Consider the following 20,605-nt stretch of genomic DNA (forward strand, 5'->3'; position numbering starts at 1 on the left):
CACAATCTCACTAATATTGTTATTCTGTTATTCTCTCTAACCAAATGAGAGATCATTTATGCAAAATCAATAATACACAAAGCCATAGAAAATCAATTCATTTTCACAAATGTGATTACATATAATGTATTGTCATATATCAGAAGAAATAAAAAAGACTCATCTCCTTTACATGTTGGGAATATAATCTCGATGCTAGCCCTTTAGTAAGGGGATCCACAGTCATTTTCTTCGTCTCAATTGTATCAATACATATCAGATGATTCTCAATCCTTTCTTTAACAACAAAATATTTTAACTCCATGTGTCAACACGAGGTTGAAATCTTGTTGTTATTTGAAAAGGACACGGCTGCTTCATTATCACAAAAGATCTTTAATGGTCTCTCAATAGAGTCTACAATACCAAGACCCATAATGAAGTTTCTTATCCAAATGGCCTGAGATGAAGTCTCGTATAGAGCAATAAATTTTGCCTCCATGGTATAAGTAACAGTTGTAGACTGCTTTCTACTTCTCCATGAGACGACACTACATGTTATTAGAAAGATATATCCAGTAGTGAATTTTCTACTGTCGAGACATCCTCCTAAGTCTGCATTAGAGTATACAATGACCTTTAGGTGGTCAACTTTTCTTTAGGTCAACATGTAGTCCTTCGTTCTTTGTAGATAGTGCATGACCTTCTTTATTGCTTTCCAGTGTGCTATGCCTGGACTTGACTCATATCTACCAAGCATTCCCATAGCAAATGCTATATCAGGTCGTGTGTAGGTCTGCGCATACTGCAAACTCCCAACCGCTGAAGCATATGGGACAGTTACCATCTGAGCCTTTTCAATATCATTTTGAGGACAGTTATTTAAGCTCAATTTATGCCCTTTCACTATGGGTGATGAACAAGAAGAACAATTCTTCATCCTATATCTTTTAAGAACCTTAAGGATATAGGATTTCTGAGAGAGGCCAATGACACCTTTAGTTTTGTCATGGCGAATCTCGATTCTAAGGACATAAGTAGCCCCACCCATGTCCTTCATATCAAAATGAGAGGAAAGAAAATCCTTTGTCTTATGTAATAAACTCAAATCATTAGTTGCAAGAAGAATATTGTCAACATATAAAACCAAAATTATGAACTTACTCCCACTAGTGTTTATGTAAATGCACTGATCAACAATGTTTTCAGTGAATCTAAAGTTTATAATTACCTTATTAAACTTTTTATACCACTGGCGGAAGGCCTATTTAAGTTCATAAATTGACTTCTTCAATTTGCAAACCAAATTATTTAAGTTATCTACACTGAAACCAGAAGGTTGTTGCATGTATACCTCCTCTTTCAGATCCCCATTAAGGAAGGCAGTTTTTACATCTATTTGATGTAGCTCTAAATCAAAATGAGCGAGGGTCATGATTATCCTCAACGGTTCTTTAGTTGAGACAGAAGAAAAAGTTTCATTATAATCAATGTTCTCTATCTGTGTGAAATATTTTATAACAAGCCTAGCCTTGTACCTCTCAACATGACCTTTAGGGTCTATTTTTGGTCTTATTAACCCACTTACAACCAAATGGTCTAACTCCGTCAGGTCGAGGTACAAGATCTCACACTTGGTTCTTTGTCATAGAGTCAAGCTCTTCTTTCATAGCATTGATCTAATATGTTGATCTTTCACTTTTAATGGCTTCTATAAAGGTGAAGGAATCATCTCCAATATTTATGAAATTATTGAATTCTTACAAATACACCATATAGTTCAGATAGATAGTAGATTTTTTTATCCTCTTGGACCTCCATACAGGTGCTACAAGTGGTTTAAAACGAATTTCTATATCCTTATCAACAACTAAATCTATTTGGGATTGATGTTCATTGACCGAACTTTCCCTAACTTTATCCAAAGGGACAATGACAGGAAAAACTAGGTCATTCTTCTTTGCAGGTATGAAACCTGAATCCTGCATTTCTTCAAAATCAATATTTCAATATGCATCTATCATATTTTCAAGAAATCTCGCTTTATCTGTTTCCATTATTTGTGGTGTACGAGATAAACAATAAAACCTAAAGCCCTTTGATCTTTCTGGATAACCAATAAAAAATCTACTAGTCGTCCTAGGATCAAAGACTTTTATATATGGGTTATATAATTTAGCTTCAGCTGGACATCTCCATATGCGCATATATAACAAAGAAGGTTGTCTACATGTCTATAACTCGTAAGAAGTCTTTTGAACAACCTTTGTAGAAACCTTATTCAAAATATGCACTATTGTCGTAAAAGCTTTACCCTACAAGATCAAGGAAAGATTTGAGTAATTCAACATCGCTTGAACCATTTCTTTAAGCGTACGATTTTTTCTTTTAGCTACATCATTCTTGTAAACACTATCAAGCATGGTATACTAAGGTACAATGCCTTCTTTTTTTAGAAATTTCATTAATGATTTTTTTTTTATCACATCTTAGTAAAATGACCATAATATTTGCCACATCTATCAGACCTAACAACCTTAATAACTTCACTCGTTTGTTTCTCTACTTCTTTCTTAAAGTCCTTAAAAAATTGAAAGATTTTTTATTTTTTATTTTTTATTTTTTAAATAATAAGTAGAAATACATATACCATGAGTAATTGTCTATAAATGTGACAAAATATTTTTCACCCGTATAACATAGTGAAAAAGAGCCGCAAACATTTGTATGCACTATCTCCAACTTTTTATTATTGTGTTTAGCATCTTTCTTATATGTGTTAGAACATGACTCTATATCTGTGAAATCAAGGGATACAAGAATTCCTTCTTTCACAAGTCTTTGGACTTTCTCTTTCGAGATATGTCCTAACCTTCGATGCCAAAGTAAGTATGATTGATCTTCTTTTAGACCACGTTTATTGTCAATTAATGTGTTCTCAACAGAATGAGATTCCAGAATTTGGACTTCGGTTTTTAACTGATACAAACCATCACACACATATGCAAAACCTACATTAATAAAAATTTTAATAATCACAAGTTTAGAGTTTTCAAATTTAAAACTAAAACCAAACTTATCAAGTTTCGAAATTGAAATCATGTTCCGACTATAGGATGAAATATAAAATGTATTAAACAAATCCAAAATAAATCCTGATTCTAATGTTCTTGACATGCGAACGCATCTTATTTCTTGAGAATATGCTTATTTCATGCTCTGTTGGTTCCCTTTTATTCAAAAATGCCTGCAAAGAGTTGACAATGTTCACAGTGACACCAGAATCAATCCATCAACTATGCAATTGAACATGAATCAAGTTGCACTCATGAGAAACAAATAACTTAATACCTTTATTTTTAAGTCATTTCTTATGTTTCAAGCAGTCCACGAAGAAACACTTTATAGAAAAGCCTTCTGCCTGGTATTTGACTTTCGCTTGAGAGTTAGAACTCTCCCTAGAGGCCTTCTTGTTCTTTCTTTTGAAGAAGCCTTTCTTTGGCCCCAACCTCTGTTTTTCCTTATAATAGGTCATATGTGCGCTTGACACCCTCTTACCCTTTACTCTCTCTTTTTCCTTAACACACTTGGACAAGAGGTCATTAAAAGACCACTCATCGTTATGTGTGTTGTAGGAAATTTTGAAAGGTCTATATTTAGTAGGCAACGAGGTCAAAATCAGATGGACCAAGAAAGAAGAGAACTTCATGTCATTCAATTGAGATGTAATATTCTTTATTTCCAGAATGTGCTGTCGGATGTGACTGTCACTGATATATTTCAGAGATACTAATTTGGACATGACTAGCCATTGCCTTATTAGAACTGATAAATTGAGTCTCAATGGCTCCCATAAATTCTTTCATTGTCCTGTAATAAGGAATGACGTCTCGAATATTCTTAGCCACTCGAGATTACAAAAGCAATAGGCTAAGTTTGTTCGAGCTCTCCCACTTCTCAGAGGCAGCCTTCTGTTCAGTTGTGCTCTACTATGTAAGAGCAAGAGGTTTCTCAATTTTAAGGATCAAGTCTAGGTCCATATATCTCAAAGTGAATAACATAATTTCTTTCTAATCTGAAAAGTTAGATCCATCTAAAAGAGAAATACTATTAGAACCTTCGATAAAGAAAGAATCTGATACAAGGAACAAAAGATAAAACTTTATTATTGCTCAGACGAGACTTATGATGAAAAGGTAAAAGTGAGACCCTTTATTTTCATATTTTTTGAGACAAGCATAGTTGAGTCATTATTGTTCTACTTTGGTGAAAACGACAATACTCATAGTTGTTTCGTCTCTTCAATTCACAAGGAATTGACTTCAGTTGGTGAAATTAGCAGATCATGTAACTAGAGGCAATTTAACACTGTACCTTTGGGTACGAACATGCTTCATGGGTTGAAAAACACATATACTATTACACCTTGTGTGAATTTGAAACACAATAACCTACCTTTGGGTAGAATCATTATTTCATAAAGTCACACACAATCATAATAATGAATCTTAATATGGTTCAAAGAATCTTCAATCAACATAACTCAGATCACTTTGGTGATTACATAAATCTATCAATAAAGATTTTTTACCGAAAACATATTCATATTATGGAGCATGCTCATGCACACATGTTGATGCATGTATATTCATGACAAAATATACTTTATATCGTCAAAATACAAGTTTGTACTTTAACTTATATGAATAAACCAATTTTGATGATAAAATGTTATGAATTTAGTCATAATTCATGCTTAAAAACATCATGCATAACTTAACTAACATAAAACAGATAAATTAATATGCATACATCATGCTTTCTTAACAATGAACACTTATACGGCATGAAAAATAACAAAAGCAAGCTCATACAGGTAAAACCCAAGGTCCTCAAGTTGAATCTAGTTTTAAAGCACCCCGAACCGGTCTGAAACAACTCTGAACCGGTCATCTAAGGGTCTCAACAGGTTCTGAACCTAATGAACTGGTGCAAAACATGAACAAAAGCTTATAAAACCCTATAACCGAATGAGAAAATCCTTGTATTTTCATGGATTCATGAAAAACAGGGTCTCTACATCTTGAAACTGGTGAAAAACTGTAAGGAATCGATCAAAAATGGCTTTGAACTTGTCGTAGAAAGAGTGTATCGGTCACTGATCTGGTTCAGGTGTAAATAGTATATGGACCCTGTTACGAATCCAATATGATTCAATTCGGATCTAAATTTGATCCATGACTGTATGTGAATCTAACCCGATCCAAATACGTTCTGGGTCTGAACCGATCCAAACAGAATCTGGGTCTGAACCGATCCAAACAGGATTTGGGTCTGACCCGATCCAAAACTAGATTTGGGTCATTTGGATTAGATCCAGACCCGAATACATTATGGGTTTGAATCTAGACACAATCTCATATGGATCTGGATCAAACCCAAAATCCATATAGGTCCATATAAGGACAGTTATGATCCATTTGGATTTGGACTAGTCAATAACATGTTGATCGAATCAGACCCAAACTCAAAAACTTAATGGGTCTGAGTCTGATCCTAGAACATGGTGATTATATGGATCCGGGCAGACCCGATCCACCCAACTAGGTTTGGATCGGGTCTGCCATCGGGTCAGAATACCCTTACCCGGGTCACCACTTAATAAGAAACATGCATTCGGCTTCTTAGAAACCGATTGCGAAAACTAAATGCATGTGATTCTTTCAACCGTGACCCACGTCGCAGCACAACGACAGTCACTGACGGCCAGCCGTTTGCCAGTGATGATCAACGCTTTCAGCTCCCCAGCGATGGCCACCGTCTGAAACCCTAGCCCGACGACTGTAGAAAATGGGGGTTTTCAAAACCCTGGTTGACGCACGTCGACGATCCAACGAAAACATCTCTCCCCCCCCCCCCCCCCCTGTTGATGTTTTGCGATGACCCCAGCACCGATCGACCACCCTGCAACCCGACGGCGCAGGTAAAACAATCTGATCCTCTATTTTTTTGTTGGATCTACTGTCACTACCAGCTATAGTTTGTCGGGTATCGACAAGCCACATCGCCCCACAGCGACAGCTATCGGGAAACAATGTCGCGCATTCAGTTTCTTAGAAATTGAACGACAACAAACACATGTGACTAGCTTCAGGGTTCAATCAATAATCTGTTGTCGCTACCTTCCGCTAGCGGCATCGGCGAAGTCGTCGTCGGCCACTAGCCTCCACATGTCACCTCGGCGGCACTCAATCAACAGATAAAAGAATAGAATCGAGAATGTTGTCGGTCACCTAGTAGCAGAACAGGCATACACATATGTTGGCCCTGATTCTGCTATCCGCCTGGTGACCGCAACGAGAATGCAACAGCAGGGCAAGGACGGATACGTCGACATCAGCGAGCATAAACTGAATGCTCTCGATGCACCCTCACACGAAATGGAATGCGTGATATGTGGGCCCATAATCCAATGTTGGTGTATTCACAAATACAGAACCGAAATGTAAATACGTACCTGAAGATGTTATGAAAATGACGTGCGGGTGTCCGGCGTTCTCATCAGCCGGTCGATGCCCACGAATAAACCCAGGCCTTAGGTCGATGGTGAGCAAGACCCTCAACCCAGAAATTTTGTATGTGGGGGAGTTAGAGGGGCTGAATGCTCTTATCACACTTACAACCCTCTTCCCTTTTTATAAGAGGAACAATGGGCAGTTAGGTGAATGTGGTCTCTCTCTATTCACGTAACCTTCACCCACTTATGCTACTTAATTACTCCACTAACCCACCACTTTTAATGTGTCAAACCAGATCACATATGGGTTGGACCCAAACCCGAAACGTCCAACACAAGTCACCTTATTCTGGGGCGTTGCAAGTTCAAAACCCAATGGTACAGTTGTATAACTAGTGGGAGTCTGCTTGCCTATCAAAAAAGAAAGAAACTATACACTTTCAAGTTTTATGAGAAGCTCGCTCACGAAAATAAAAATGCTTTACTTCTCTAAGCACAAAAACTTTCATGATATTAGAATTATCCTTCTGATATTAAAAGTTTTTTTTTTTATATTTATACCGAAAAACTGTCCCCGGATCCAAGACCTAGCCGCATTGGTTTTGCCTGCAGTACTTATGGTCTCTCCGTGGGCATACCCCTGGATCCCAGGGAGTCGGCACGCTTAGACTTGCGCAATGGGTGACGCTCATCTGATATTAAAAGCTTGTACTAGTTTTTCTGATATTTATGTTTAGATTATAAAGTGTGTATATAGTGAACATTGCTTTTTTTGGATAGGATAAAAAGGCTTAAAATTCATTTTAAACAAAGAGGAAAAAAAAATGTTTTAACTACGTCTATATATGGTTTCCTGTTTCGTTATTCCTTACTCTCTTTCCCTTATGTCACATTTCTTAAATACTCGCTTCTCATTTCATGTTTTGTACCATTGTGCATGGCTTCCATATCTGCTTCTTACTAGGCTAAGCATGGGTTCATGTATGTTCAGGGTCCATATCCGGATCCAGGGCATGACCTGTATTGAGGCTGGATTCGGCCTAAAGAAACATTTGAATTATTGGAACTCATGTTCAGGTTAGGAGGACCCGGATCCGGGTACCACCCAATGAGCATGGACTTGATCCATTTAAAATCGAAATGCTTTGATTATATAATTAAAAGTAAACAAATATGATGCTGATAATAAAAAACCTAAACGTGTTCTTCAGATCAGGTGCAGAGATCTGAACCATACCGATATTTACACGGTCTCAATCTGGATATGTACAAGATCCAAATTAGGTCACTTAATTCTTTCTGCCACAAGTATAGTCAAGAAAAAAAACATGGTTAGATCACACTATCATAATCAAGGGCTATCCGGTTTATCTCCTCGGGATTACACCCAGCTTGCCTATCGAAAGAAAAAAAAAAGATTATCAAAGGATGTGATCGTTTAAGAGTGCGCATCAGGTCAGAGTGACCTCTGATGGTAATCCGTCAGAGATCACCTTGTTGCTGTTCATCCATGTGATGAACAAAAATGTCATGGTTGGACTCCACATATCTTAGAAGGGTTCCACGTTTTATTTATTTTTGTTTTTTTTTTCAGAGCCATTGATGCCTTAGATGAACGGCATTTAGAGCTTGCAAAATGAACGGCTGAAAACATGGACTTCAACCATGGTGTTTGAGATGCAGTTCATGGCATGGATGAACGGTGCTAGGATGACCTCTGATATATGACCCTTAGAGGCACTCTGACCATCTGATACCCACTCATCTTTTAATACCATGACAAAGTCCAGATCCGTATTGCACGGACATGTGATTCGATGCATAGGGTCCTGTATGATATCATCTCAATGGAAATATGTACTTGAATTTGTTGAGTAAAGTTTCTTTACTCAGACTTGTGTAGGAGCTTTGCATTACCCTACATGACCAAAGCAGATATTTTTTTACGGTCAACAAAGTCTGTCGATTCATGCAGGATCTTATAGATGCATTGGAGGGTTGTCAAGCGTATTTATAGATGCATTGAGGGGGGCTGATAGATAGCAAATCGGGTCATGTGAAGGTGGTGGATCCAATTCGATAGAGTCCAGCTCGTCCAATGTGCAGGATGAAGTGTCGTGCAAGGCAAGATCAAAGCAAGGATCTGATCGAGATGCATTGATCCCGGAAACTAGTCTTAATCAAGGAATGAAAGCCTTAGAGTCCAAGTTTAAGCCTATCAACAATGATGAACAATTTAGGCTATTAAATGCAATTTGAAATAAAATTTATTAGAATATCATACCATAAACCGTTATTGTTTTAACCATCATTTCATTGGCCACTTCATCGACGAATAGCAATATGCAGGTTGAGAAAAGAGGTGATCCCAATATTCCTCAAAAAATTAATGGATCGCCAATAAAGCAGCTTGGTTCTTTCTGATTTATGGTCTTTTACACTCTCCGTGCGTGTTTGCGTGTAAATAAGAGAGAGAGAGAGTTCATAACCCATGAGATATTTAAAAAAAGAAAAGAAAATCATTAACCCTTTGTTGCAGTGATTTCTCGTTTGTATTTATAATTTATCAATCGAATTTATAATCAAAGTCGGTACGATAGAATGGAAAAGAAAAAGATAAAAGGCAAGCAATAAGTCTATGATTCTGGGGGTGGTTTTTCAGTGTAAATATCAGCTACAAAAAAATTTGACTTTTTTTTTATTAACTTTAGTTTTTTTATCTTCTCATATGTACATGTGTTAGGATCTTGGGGGTTAAAGGGCTTGACTTTACGCACCTTAATCACTTTAAGATATTCGGTAGTTTCTTGGCTGTTAATGTGTTGTGATATTTCAAAATTTTTATTTTCTCGGATTTGTATCAGTAAAATCTTGGCAAAAAATAAAAGCCAAATAATATTATATCAAAATCTTGGAAAGTTTTAAAAAGTAAATAAAAAATAGTTAATTATAAAAGTACCGCATTTACACAATTAAAATTGCACATGCAGAAAAATTATAAACAGTTTATTTAAAGATGGCTTTATAATTCAAAACCCACGGAGGACAGTTAGGGAAATATCGGTAGGCGCTCATGACTAACCTGATATTGAATCCAAATTTTGCATAATGGATCTGGTTCCAAGTCTGCATTCAACCCAAATCTCAAAATTAACAAAGTCATTCCTGACTTTAACTTCGTCTGTAAACATAGTGGAACAAGTTGGAAAGTTGCACTTTTGAGCACAAAGCACCTTCCAAAGCTATCCCATTTATGTGGATAAGTAGGTTGACATAATATCAAAAAAAATTAGTGCCCCATTAATCACAAGAACTACTGTCCCTATTGGTTGATGACTGTCTTATTGGTGGGAGGGGGGCGTTGATCACTCAACAATCATATCACCAGCACTTGTTTCTCTGCATCTTTAGTAAAACATAACTACTGTAAAGAAAAAAATCAATTGGATGCTGCACGTTGGTCCATATTCAAATTCTGAAGTCTTCAAAAGTACCAAATCTGTTGGATACACCTTTTGAGCACAAGAACAGACGATTCAGATGGCTATAAAAAAGAGGTAATTCTCATTTTTTCCACTTTGTTTTAAAGAGAATTAAGAATTGCAGATTCAAGAAAGATACCTGTCTCTACACTCACCTGCAAAATTAACATGACATCCAGAAAGTTATCCCTTCAATGTTTCACAAATAACGGCTTCACCTTCCATCTATGAGATACATTTTCTACATCATCAAGTCTTATCCCAACTATATGGGGAAATAGTTTTTTTTAAATTTTGAATCGAAAAGAGGGAAAGGGATTTGAACCCGCCACCTCTTTGAGGTGAGACATCATAGCCACTTGGGACTTCAGTTGATTTCTTTTAGGAATGAGCATCCAAAATTATGCACACTGCTGGAAAGCAACTGTTGAGAGAGAACACTATTGATTTTTCTGTCAACTGCCCATTATCTCAAATTGACAAATGAACACATCAAGTTCAACATGTGAACCAAAACATCTCAGAGAAAGGAAAGCATAGCGTACATACATGAATAACTGAAACATTGTGAGTACATGAGATATTTGATATACAGTAAACATTGATATCATACATGACAAATTTTCTCAATTTCAAAAAATTTTAGTTGAGAACCTACAAAATTGACCGTGTTGCTGAATGTTACCCTTAGCACCAGACAATCTTCAAAGATGCACAAGCACATTGTTCAGTCATCCCAAGTTGAAGGTCCACCAGTTCCAACCTCTATTATCTGTAAGGCATTCAAGGAGGGTTTAGGTACATTTTTTGAGAGTTTGAGCTTCTTACCAGGGATGGCGACCAAGCTGTTATCTGGTCTCCCAGTATCAGCATTTCCACTCTGTTCGTCATTGTCTTTCTGATTAGCAATACTTACTGAGAAAATATGATCTATAAATGGTTTGTTTTTATCATCAATATCATCAAGTTTGGTTTCTTCTTTCTTATTGGACTTTTTTCTCTTCAGTTTCTTATCTACAGATTTGATTTCAGTATCAGGAGACTCATAACCAGCAACCATTTCCTTGGCTGGGTTCGGATTCATGTTCTCTCCTTTTGTCCGATAGTTGAAAACCTGCAAGTTAGGAAGCATTCCTCTGACCTGCAACAAGCAAAATTGGAGGCGCACAATTATATATCATGACTGGATCAAACTGGTTTCTCTCAAGAAACATGAAAAAATAGAACCACCTTTTCACCCAGCTTGTCCTTCTCAGCAATAGGATTTCCTTTTAGGTTCAAATTTTTCAAGTTATGTAAAGAGGAAAGTACCTGCAGTTTTCATTGAGTCAATTGCATGCAAATACAATTGTAAAAAACTTCGGACTATGCTGATTTCAATACTGTGAAATCTGATATTTTCTGCAGAACCAAAAGATGCAGTAAACAAAATAATGACCTTCAAGCCTGACCATTTTCTTATTGAATTGTTACCAAGGTCCAAGATTTGCAGCTGTTTATTATGTGATAACTCGGTAGGGAGCGCCTAGAAAAAGATCAGGAAATCTGTGAATTATAAACAACCAAAAGGGACGAATTTGGAATGATAATTCACAGTTGATAAGGAAATCAACATAGAACCAACATAACAAGAGAAATCTATAGATTTGAGCTTCCACATAGATCAAAGCAGGAGTCAAGACTTGTTTAAAAGAAGAATACAGAACTCATCACTGCAGCTCCATTGCATCCTTTGTCAGAGTTAAAACCAGTTGGGAATGCACTTTTTTTTAAAACAAAACAATATAATTTTTGTCATGGTTTAGAAAAGGAATGCAAGAGACAAAAAAAAGGGTCCGGTGGCTTACTCTGTGCACGTGTGTGTGTGTGTGTATATATATATATATATGTATATATATATATATAGAGAGAGAGAGAAGGATTATGATCTGTCAATCTTAACTTGTAGACACTGAAAGCATAATCTTCCAAGAATTTAGATCACATGAAGATAAAGCTGTGAAAATCGGCCAGCTTACTGGATGTCTATGTTGAATTAAAACTAAAACCATTGCAACATTGCTTATATTGAAAGTATTACTCATAGAATAAATGTACCCTTCGTAAAGGGTTAATATTTGGTGCTATTGAAAGCACCAAAATATTGAGCTGGAAATCATAGGTTCAAGCTTTTTATCAACTCAATCTGACCACATCGATATGTTCAGCATGGTTTGTTTACTAAGGATCAAACTTTGGATCATGTTATTTGGATCTAAAAATATGATTATTTGAGTTGTAAAATTTTAGCGCATTGTGGGCCATTTATTTTTGAAGCCTTTAAAAAACCTGGTTACTTGCTAAGTCACACGGACTCGGCTATAAGGTCGACGCACCCGCGTCGACACGATCCGACATGGGTGCGGACACGAGTGCGGCTTTGGACACGGTCAACCAAGTGCCAGACTCGGTCAACGCACCAGGGCTGAGTCCGTCCACATTTTGGACTCGGTTAACTTTGACCGAGTCTATTTTTGTCCATTTTTAAGGCAAAAGACGTATAAAAAAATTTAATCTTTTTACATATTTTTTAATATATATAGCCATGTCCCCTAATGGGCACAACTTTGACCAAGTCTTATTATTGTTATATATATATATATATATATATTTAAAAATATATGTACATATATATAGCCGTGTCTCCGTGTCCAAAATTTTTGAAATTGCTCCTCACCCGTACCCACACCCATGTGACATAGGTTACTTGTCATAATCACATGATTCAAAACTCATTTTCTACTAAACAAACCTCGTAGATCACATCCATAAGGTCCAATTAACCAAGAAAAAATATACAAAAATATGAAAAGAAGGTGATTTATACTCAACAGTTCCATGCTTTTAATAGCGCCAAATGTTAACCCCTTTGTAAATTTACATATAGAAGTACAGTTTTTGAATATTGAGGTCAGAGGTTGCAAGATTCATGGCATGACCACAAGCAGTTCACTAGAAGCCCACAACTGAGAATGCAAGGTCAGAGGATGTGAACTGAAGTCAAGAACCTGGTAAGAACAATCATAACGGAACAAAAACCCCTTCTAGAAACACAACATTTAAAATCATTCAATACAAATTTGACTGAACAGTTAGACATGGTCAACCAAGGCAGTTTAAGAAGCCTATTGCAGGAATAATTTATATAAATATGGACTTCACAAAGACCATTATATAGATACATTATCATCAGCAAATGAAAAGTACATCAGAAATTCAGAATCCAAATCATGGAACAAGAGGTGAACAAGCTATAAATAATCTCCCTATGAAAAAAACATCTAAGAAAAAACATTCCCATGCAAAAGAACATACCTTCATATTATTGTGTGCAAGACGTAACTCCTTCAAACCCACACAAGACATGAGAGATGATCCAATTGTTTCTAATTGACATTCAGAGATAGAAAGCTGAAACAGCAGAGCTCCCAAACTAAAATCCCCAAAAGGATGAAAAAAAAACTCAAAATGGAGAAAACAAAACTGACAAGGGATACAATAATAGATCTTACTTTAGTTAATGATTTTGCCTTCCTCAATGAGTTATGGATATCACTGATTGGGTTTCGAGAGAGAACTATTAAAAATTCAAAAAAAGTTTCATCAGAACTTTATACAGCAAGAGCAGTTAATTAGAGCCAAAATGAAGGAAATGAAAACAATAGACTGCATAGATGAGAATGAGACAATATGCAACTAATCATGCAAGAAAATCCAACTCATACACTGCAACAAGTTATTCAACAATATGTGAGCCAATCCAACTCATAAGCATACACTTTCTTAAGTTAAAGAGCATGAATAATAAATCTAATATGCATATACAAGTTGACACGATAAATAATCAGACTCAAGTTGATAATCAAAGTCATCCCAACTCAAGCCCAACTCCAGTTGTGGAATAGGAAAACCTACAGAAGACCAAAAGTGCAAATGAAATGGACAGAATGCAGCTTGATTTAGTTAGGTTGAAGACCCAGTCTTTCATAGATTTCTCAGATCAAGTGAAAATGAATAGTCTTGGCAAAGTAACTTAGCCTGTGGTGACATGGCCTTGAGTCAAGAAAAGGTGGAATAATAGACACAAGATTCTATTGATTCATCTCAGTGTAGACTCCAGCCTATGCATTGCTGGATAACTTAACAAGCCATGTAAGAGAGGGTGACTACAAGTACAAAGTCTGCCATAGTTGGAAAGATTGAACCATTACTTGAAACACTAGCATGAGAAAATGAAGTCTTCATGGAATCAGCCAAGTGAGAATCAAGCCTAAGGTTGAATTCCAAGTCAACAACTAACCTTTGATTAGAAATCAGCAAGTTCAATTCAGGTCTCAGAAGCACCATCAAGTCATGTCACGAAACAAGCAATTATGTCATACAAATGAAAACTATCCAGTTACATTTGGACAACACTAAAGCTAAAGTATTTGGATGTTTTCAAATTCTACTCTTTCTATTACTAACATGAAAACACTGTGAAATTTATTTATTATAAGGTGATAATATAATGAAATATTAGAAGTTCCTTGTTTTTAGGAGAAGGCTCAACTATGTCACATGGGTGCGGGTGCGGGTGCGGGTGCTGGTGCGACATGGGTGCGGCGCAATTTTAAAAATTTTGGACACAGGGACTCGGCTATATATATATATATATATATATATATATATATATATATATATATATATATATATATATATATATATATATATATAGTGTGTGTGTGTGTGTGTGTGTGTGTGTGTGCATATATCTATATAAATTTTGGACACAGGGACTCGGCTCGTGACTCTTCCGAGTTGTCTAAGATCCAGAACTAACCAAGTTAAAATAGTAGTATAACTGGGTTAGAACCAAACTCGGCTGAGTTTATCATTGACTTGGTCGAGTCTTAGCTACCATGGGAATAAAACATCATCAAGGTATTAATTAAAAGCATTAACTAAAAGCATGTTCTGGTAAATTCATTAAACATCTTTTGCAGTTTTGCTAAAACTTATAACATTAATTAAAAGCATTAAAAGCTTTTAATTTTTCAAAGCTAGATTTGAAAAAGAGAGAGAGAGAGAGATCTCGGTGGATGAGAAAGTGTTGCTACTCCTGGATGAGAATTTATTAGCTTTTATAAGAGAGAGAACTGGGTGGATGAAAAGTGTTGGTACTCGTGGATGAGAATTTATTAGCTTTTAAGATTGAGAGAGAGAATTAAATGATAATATTTAAGAATAAAAATTTTTTTGGGGCTTATGTTTGAGACTCATGCTATATATATATATATATATATATATATATATATATATATATATATATATATATATATATATATATATATATATATATATATATATATATATTTTTTTTTTTTTTTTTTTTTAAATATATATAAAAAGATCATTTTTTGCCCTAAAAATGGACATTTTTGGACTCAGTCAACGTTGACCGAGTCCAAAACAAGGACGGACTTGGCCTCAACTCGTTGACCGAGTCCGGGCCGTGTCTGAGTCCGCACCCGTGTCGGGGTGTGTCGACTCGGGTGCGGCACCTCCCTAGCCGAGTCCGTGTGACATAGAGGCTCAACTACCTTTTTATTTTCAAGGAAGAGAAAGCAAAATGGAGCGAAGTAATTTCCTACCATGAAGGTTTTTCCTGGATTGTAGCCTTGGATTTCAAATATTAGGTTTTAATAGTCACTTATCAAACTGTTTTGTTTTTTACATAATTTTACCCTTGAATTTAGGTATCGAAACATGCTAAAAGTTAGGTGAAATGGATAATGTTGCAATATCATTCAATATTGCAAAATGTTGAAATATTAGGCTATTTCACAATGCACCCTTAGTTAAGTTTCATATTACTTTGCATTGAAGATACTCTGATTTCCAGGACAGGACTCAGCATTAGGAGATTTAGACATTAAGTCAACTATCCTACTTCTATTCCATTTATCTCAATCCTAACATTTGTTTTTTGTGCTCATCTATTACTATAGCATGTCATCTCAACAGATACCAAGGGCCGATTGTGAGTGAAAGGGGCCAAAATCCTTTGAACCAAGTATAGAAAATAGATTGGGCACACATGACCCATCAACCGGACAAGACATAAATACACAGAGCTCGAATCTGTTATAGGTTAAGGCACTCCGTAGCCATCACTGTATCACGGTATAGAAAAGATTTCTAAGAATGCTATTCAATTAACCATGAAGAGGCTTTATATTTTACTTCGGTTTAGGCCATTTAATGCCACTGGATTAAAGGAAGAAAGAGGGTATATGTTTAAATTTGGCACTTCACCACATTCTTGGACCTTGACTATTGTTTTGTAACACTATAAAATATATGCAGTGATCTTTGTTTATTGGTACCATGCCGATCAGCTTGAGCAACTAAACCAAAGAAAAATTAAACTTTATAAAAGGTAGAAAAAGCTAGAAAAACCTTACCAAGCGCATTGAGAGAGGTAAGCTTATCCAATTGACAAACTGAGGATATGTCATTATCTGAAGAATCCAAATAAAAACCAGTTGGAGACAAAGCAGTAAAATATTCCATGAACAAAATTGAATCCCTTGACTATATTAAAAACTGCAATACGCTTGTGCAAATAAAATGCCTATAAAAGCATAGCAAGTATCGTAAAGATCATGAAACTTACCATTTAGGATCAGTGCCCGTAAACTTTTCAATGAACGAACTTCATCAATTGAGTCAATCATATTTCCGCCAGCATTTAGGACCTAAAGAAACAAAGGAGGAAATCAGAAGCATGTCTTTTAGCCTGGATCAATAGAAGATTAAACAGAATTATGCAACAGGAGAGAGAGAGAGAAATAAGAAGGAAAGAACAAAGAAACAAGCATCACTCAGAACACAGTGCCAAAAATAAATCATTCACTAACCCAACTTAGCACATATTATAATTCATATAGTGGTATTGTAATATCAATCCCTTCTATACCAAAAACTAAATCATTCACTAACCCTATTTAGCAAAAATATAATCTATCTCCAGTTTTTCTATCCTTTGTTTCGTAAGCTTTGGACCCACTTCACTGAAGAAATTTGTGCTTGCAAGAGGAGAACAGATGATAAGGTTTATTAAGGTGAAGTTGTTTTCCAAAAAAAGAAACTTCATTCCTTTGATAGATGCATTTGTTTTCAGAACATTGTTTAGAGATGAGTTGGTGTAGCTACTTTCCATTTCATTTTTATCCAAAATTGATCAACCAATCATTAAAAAGAAGCCAATGAGAAAAGCATATCTTTTAGGCCCATTTATCGATTATTGTTAAGGCCTAAACGACTTGCACTCATTTCAAGATTTTAAAGAAAAAATGCAACTGAAATTAAAATGTGGAAGGCAAGCAGAATAAGATATATAGCCACCCAACTGTAAGCTTTGAAAGGCCTCCAATCCCAGCTAAGCTTTGAAGTCTATTTTCTACCACTGAAAGCCACTTCAAATTGACGCAAGCACTTAATCCCTGCACAAGTGTGAGTATGCAACTACTTTAAAAATAGAGACACTCCAAGAAACGAATTCTAGGTCTAACAAAAGAAAAGATGTACCAGGGCAAAGCAAGATCAAGTAATACCAACAGCAAGATGAACACTTTATATAATCATGACAGAAGTATTTACAAGTAATGCAATATATATATATAGTGCATGTGTTTGTGTGCCTGTGGGCGGTACTGCATGCACTTGGTTAACATAGATTTAACCTTCCAAAAAAACTAGGCTTTGGATCATGTTTACCGTGCTCTAATTACTGTTTTATTGCTTAAAGTTAACTTTAAGAAGACATTTTAGGCCATTTCTAAACCATGTTTATCTTCATGAATTGTAAGCCATTGATTTTACACCATATTGAAAAGCTGAATTTTACATGGCGAGTATTAAAGTCATTAAACCTGCTAGCAATTGTGACAAACCACACCTGTAAAGTAAGATCAAACATTTGGCGGCTAATTTAGTTAAACAAAAGATGACACCACCATGGTGTATCATGGTTCAGAACCATAATAGCTTTTCTCACATATGTATACATGTATGTAAAAGAATAGAATGATAAGATTTATGATAAGTGCCCACAGTCATGAGTCAAGAAAAGCGGAAATCACATTATACAAAGAGCCATAAACAAGTACTAAATGAACATGAAACGGAGACATGCTTTAGACCTTACTGTTAGGAACATAAAAGCAGAGATTATTCACAGATTGGAAATTTTTTATTGAATTCCTGCCAACAATCATATGTGAAAACACATGATATATAGTGTCTCTTGGACGCAGTAGTTTTAGTGGTCCATAAGGTGAATTTGCTTAGATAATGAAAGCTAACAAAGTTCTCCAATTTTTGTAGTTATATGGCACATCTGCGGCATTTTTGTAGATCATTGGTTCTCCCAATTATATCAGGTCAGATTTATGAGTAAGGTATCTGAAAACCAAATTTAACAGGAAAAAAAATAATATAGAATTCCCGGAAATTGTTTATCAGTGAACACATTTAAAAGAGAGGATAAAAACTTTAATAATTATTCATTAAAGCAAAAAAAAACATCCTTACTATTTTTCAGACTTCCACTAACAAGCCTCATCTCTATATAAGCATAAAATACACTTACATTCTTACCAAAAAACAGAAACCATGTTAGAAATCAATAACGACACATCGGGATAATGCCTGACCTCCAGCGTCGTGAGATTGTTGCAGCTAAGATCAAGTTTCTCCAAGTTCTTGAAATCGCCCAATCCGAGTACCTGAAAAAAAAAGCTTACCCATGATGCAAAATCACACAAGTGCTCGAGTTCTGTATATCATATGCGGGAGCTAGGGAGGAAAGGAGAGCGACCTCCGTGAGTCCTCGGTTGGAAAGCTTCAGAGATTTGAGAGAAGCGGCGTCCTCGCTTCCACCCTTCTCCCTCAGGATCTGATCGGAGCTCAGCCGAGTCATGTCTGACACTGTGAATCAGGAAACCCTAGATTTGTGTGCAAAGGAATGTGGACGTTTTTCTTTGTATTGACCAAGGGCTAGGCAGTAGGGGTGTCAACGGGTCGGATCTGGTTTGGACTCAGGTGGCTATGAACCCGGATCAAACTGGGTACCGGGTTCGTACCTGGATATGATCGAGTCCACCATAAGAAAAACCATACTTGGGTCCTATAAGTAACGATTACATGAACCAGACCCAGTCTATAAGCCTATAAAGTAATGTGTTTTTATCTCATTTACATTGAAAAATCATGGACAACTCGGGTCGAAACCTGGGTTTGGTATAAAATTTCACAAACCATACCTGGCTTCATATACTGATCGGACCCTTCTGGTCCAACCTGAGTTCTAATCAGACTTTTTTATTTATCACCAAACCCTAATCCTATAGGGTTTGGTATGGGTCGAATCCAGGTAAAACCCAACCCATTAACACCCCTAGTAGGCAGGCAGTGCGCAAAAACTACCTGGCCGAAAGCAGATCAGATCATGCTGAAATCGTGGCCATCCGATTTGCATTTTAAAAAGCTAAATCGTGGCCATCCGATAGGCGTGAGTTATTTCGACTCCATATTACTTCATATATGTGATCTACTTGCTTTGTTTAATGTGGATCGACCTTTGGATCATTGTTGGGACTCAGGTCGGTTATGAAATTTCACAAAACATACCTGGCTCCATATGTTAATCGGATCCTTCGGATCTGACTCGAATTCTAATTGAACCTTATAATTTGCCACTTAACCCAGACCCTATAGGGTTTGGTACGGGTTTGGTATGGGTCATACCCAACCCATTGACGCCCCTTAATTCAAAAAGATATATTTACATCTCCAAGGATTGCCAACCATTGCAAACCGAATCCAACCCACCCACCATTTGTATCCTACTTGCTCCTCTTTGCGAGGGAAGTTTTATGGACAAAACGTTTTTATCCGGATTAAACTGGATAAATTAGGATATAACACATCGTACTGCATAATTCATCATCCCAACTTAGGGTTGAACATTTGGCTGGGTACCTGGTCTCGATTAAAGTTGTGTGGAACTCGGCTCAATAAAGTAATTATGATTGAGCTAGACCCAACCCATTTGCAAAATGATCATGGGCTCATCCAAAGATCGATTACAACAGGGTCGGGCAGGGCTTGGGCCTGGGTATGGATTGGGCATGTCGGTGTCAAGCCAGCCCGATATCTCCAAGGTCCAAACGCTCACTACTAGGGGTATCAACGCGTCCTGTTTACCTGAACCCGACCCAGACCAAACCCTATAGGTCTGGGTATGGTGACAAATAAGAAGACCAGATTAAGACCCGGGTAAAGCTTGTGAAATTTTATACCAGACTCGAGCCCCGGCCCGAGTTTCGATTAAGACCCGCAAATTTTCAATGTAAAAATAATAAAAAATTTATTATTTTATAGGATATGGTGTGGGTCTGGTTCATGTAGTTTTTATTGGGTCTGGGTCTGGGGTCTGGTTCATGTATTTTTATTGGGTCTGGGTCTGGTTCATGTAGTTCTTATCGGTCCCAGTATGGTTTCTCTTATAGTAGACTCGATTAAACCTGGGTCTGAACCCGAT

At 36.5% G+C, this 20,605-nt stretch overlaps 1 protein-coding gene across 3 annotated transcripts; it reads right to left on the reverse strand.

Annotated features, from left to right (window-relative positions):
- Nucleotides 1–10,419: 10,419 nt before the first annotated feature.
- Nucleotides 10,420–18,989, reverse strand: LOC149848691 (Leucine-rich repeat (LRR) family protein). 3 transcript variants are annotated; one of them, XM_089996933.1, is made up of 11 exons: nucleotides 18,881–18,989; nucleotides 18,717–18,788; nucleotides 17,412–17,504; nucleotides 16,676–16,757; nucleotides 16,464–16,520; nucleotides 13,530–13,594; nucleotides 13,333–13,428; nucleotides 11,417–11,503; nucleotides 11,209–11,289; nucleotides 10,895–11,119; nucleotides 10,420–10,750 (listed from the first exon to the last, which is right to left on the reverse strand). In XM_089996933.1, exons 1-11 carry the CDS (start codon nucleotides 18,980–18,982, stop codon nucleotides 10,706–10,708), a joined length of 1,005 nt encoding a protein of 334 aa, XP_089853059.1. In that variant the 5' UTR covers nucleotides 18,983–18,989; the 3' UTR covers nucleotides 10,420–10,705. The 3 variants fall into 3 exon arrangements, with proteins under 3 accessions (XP_089853059.1, XP_089853043.1, XP_089853051.1); XM_089996917.1 differs by having other exon boundaries at nucleotides 10,420–11,119; XM_089996925.1 differs by lacking the exon at nucleotides 11,417–11,503 and having other exon boundaries at nucleotides 10,420–11,119.
- Nucleotides 18,990–20,605: the final 1,616 nt, after the last annotated feature.

Source organism: Nuphar pumila, chromosome 1 (assembly GCF_984573655.1).
Source record: "Nuphar pumila chromosome 1, dmNupPumi1.hap1.1, whole genome shotgun sequence".
In the NCBI taxonomy this organism is placed as follows: Eukaryota; Viridiplantae; Streptophyta; class Magnoliopsida; order Nymphaeales; family Nymphaeaceae; genus Nuphar; species Nuphar pumila.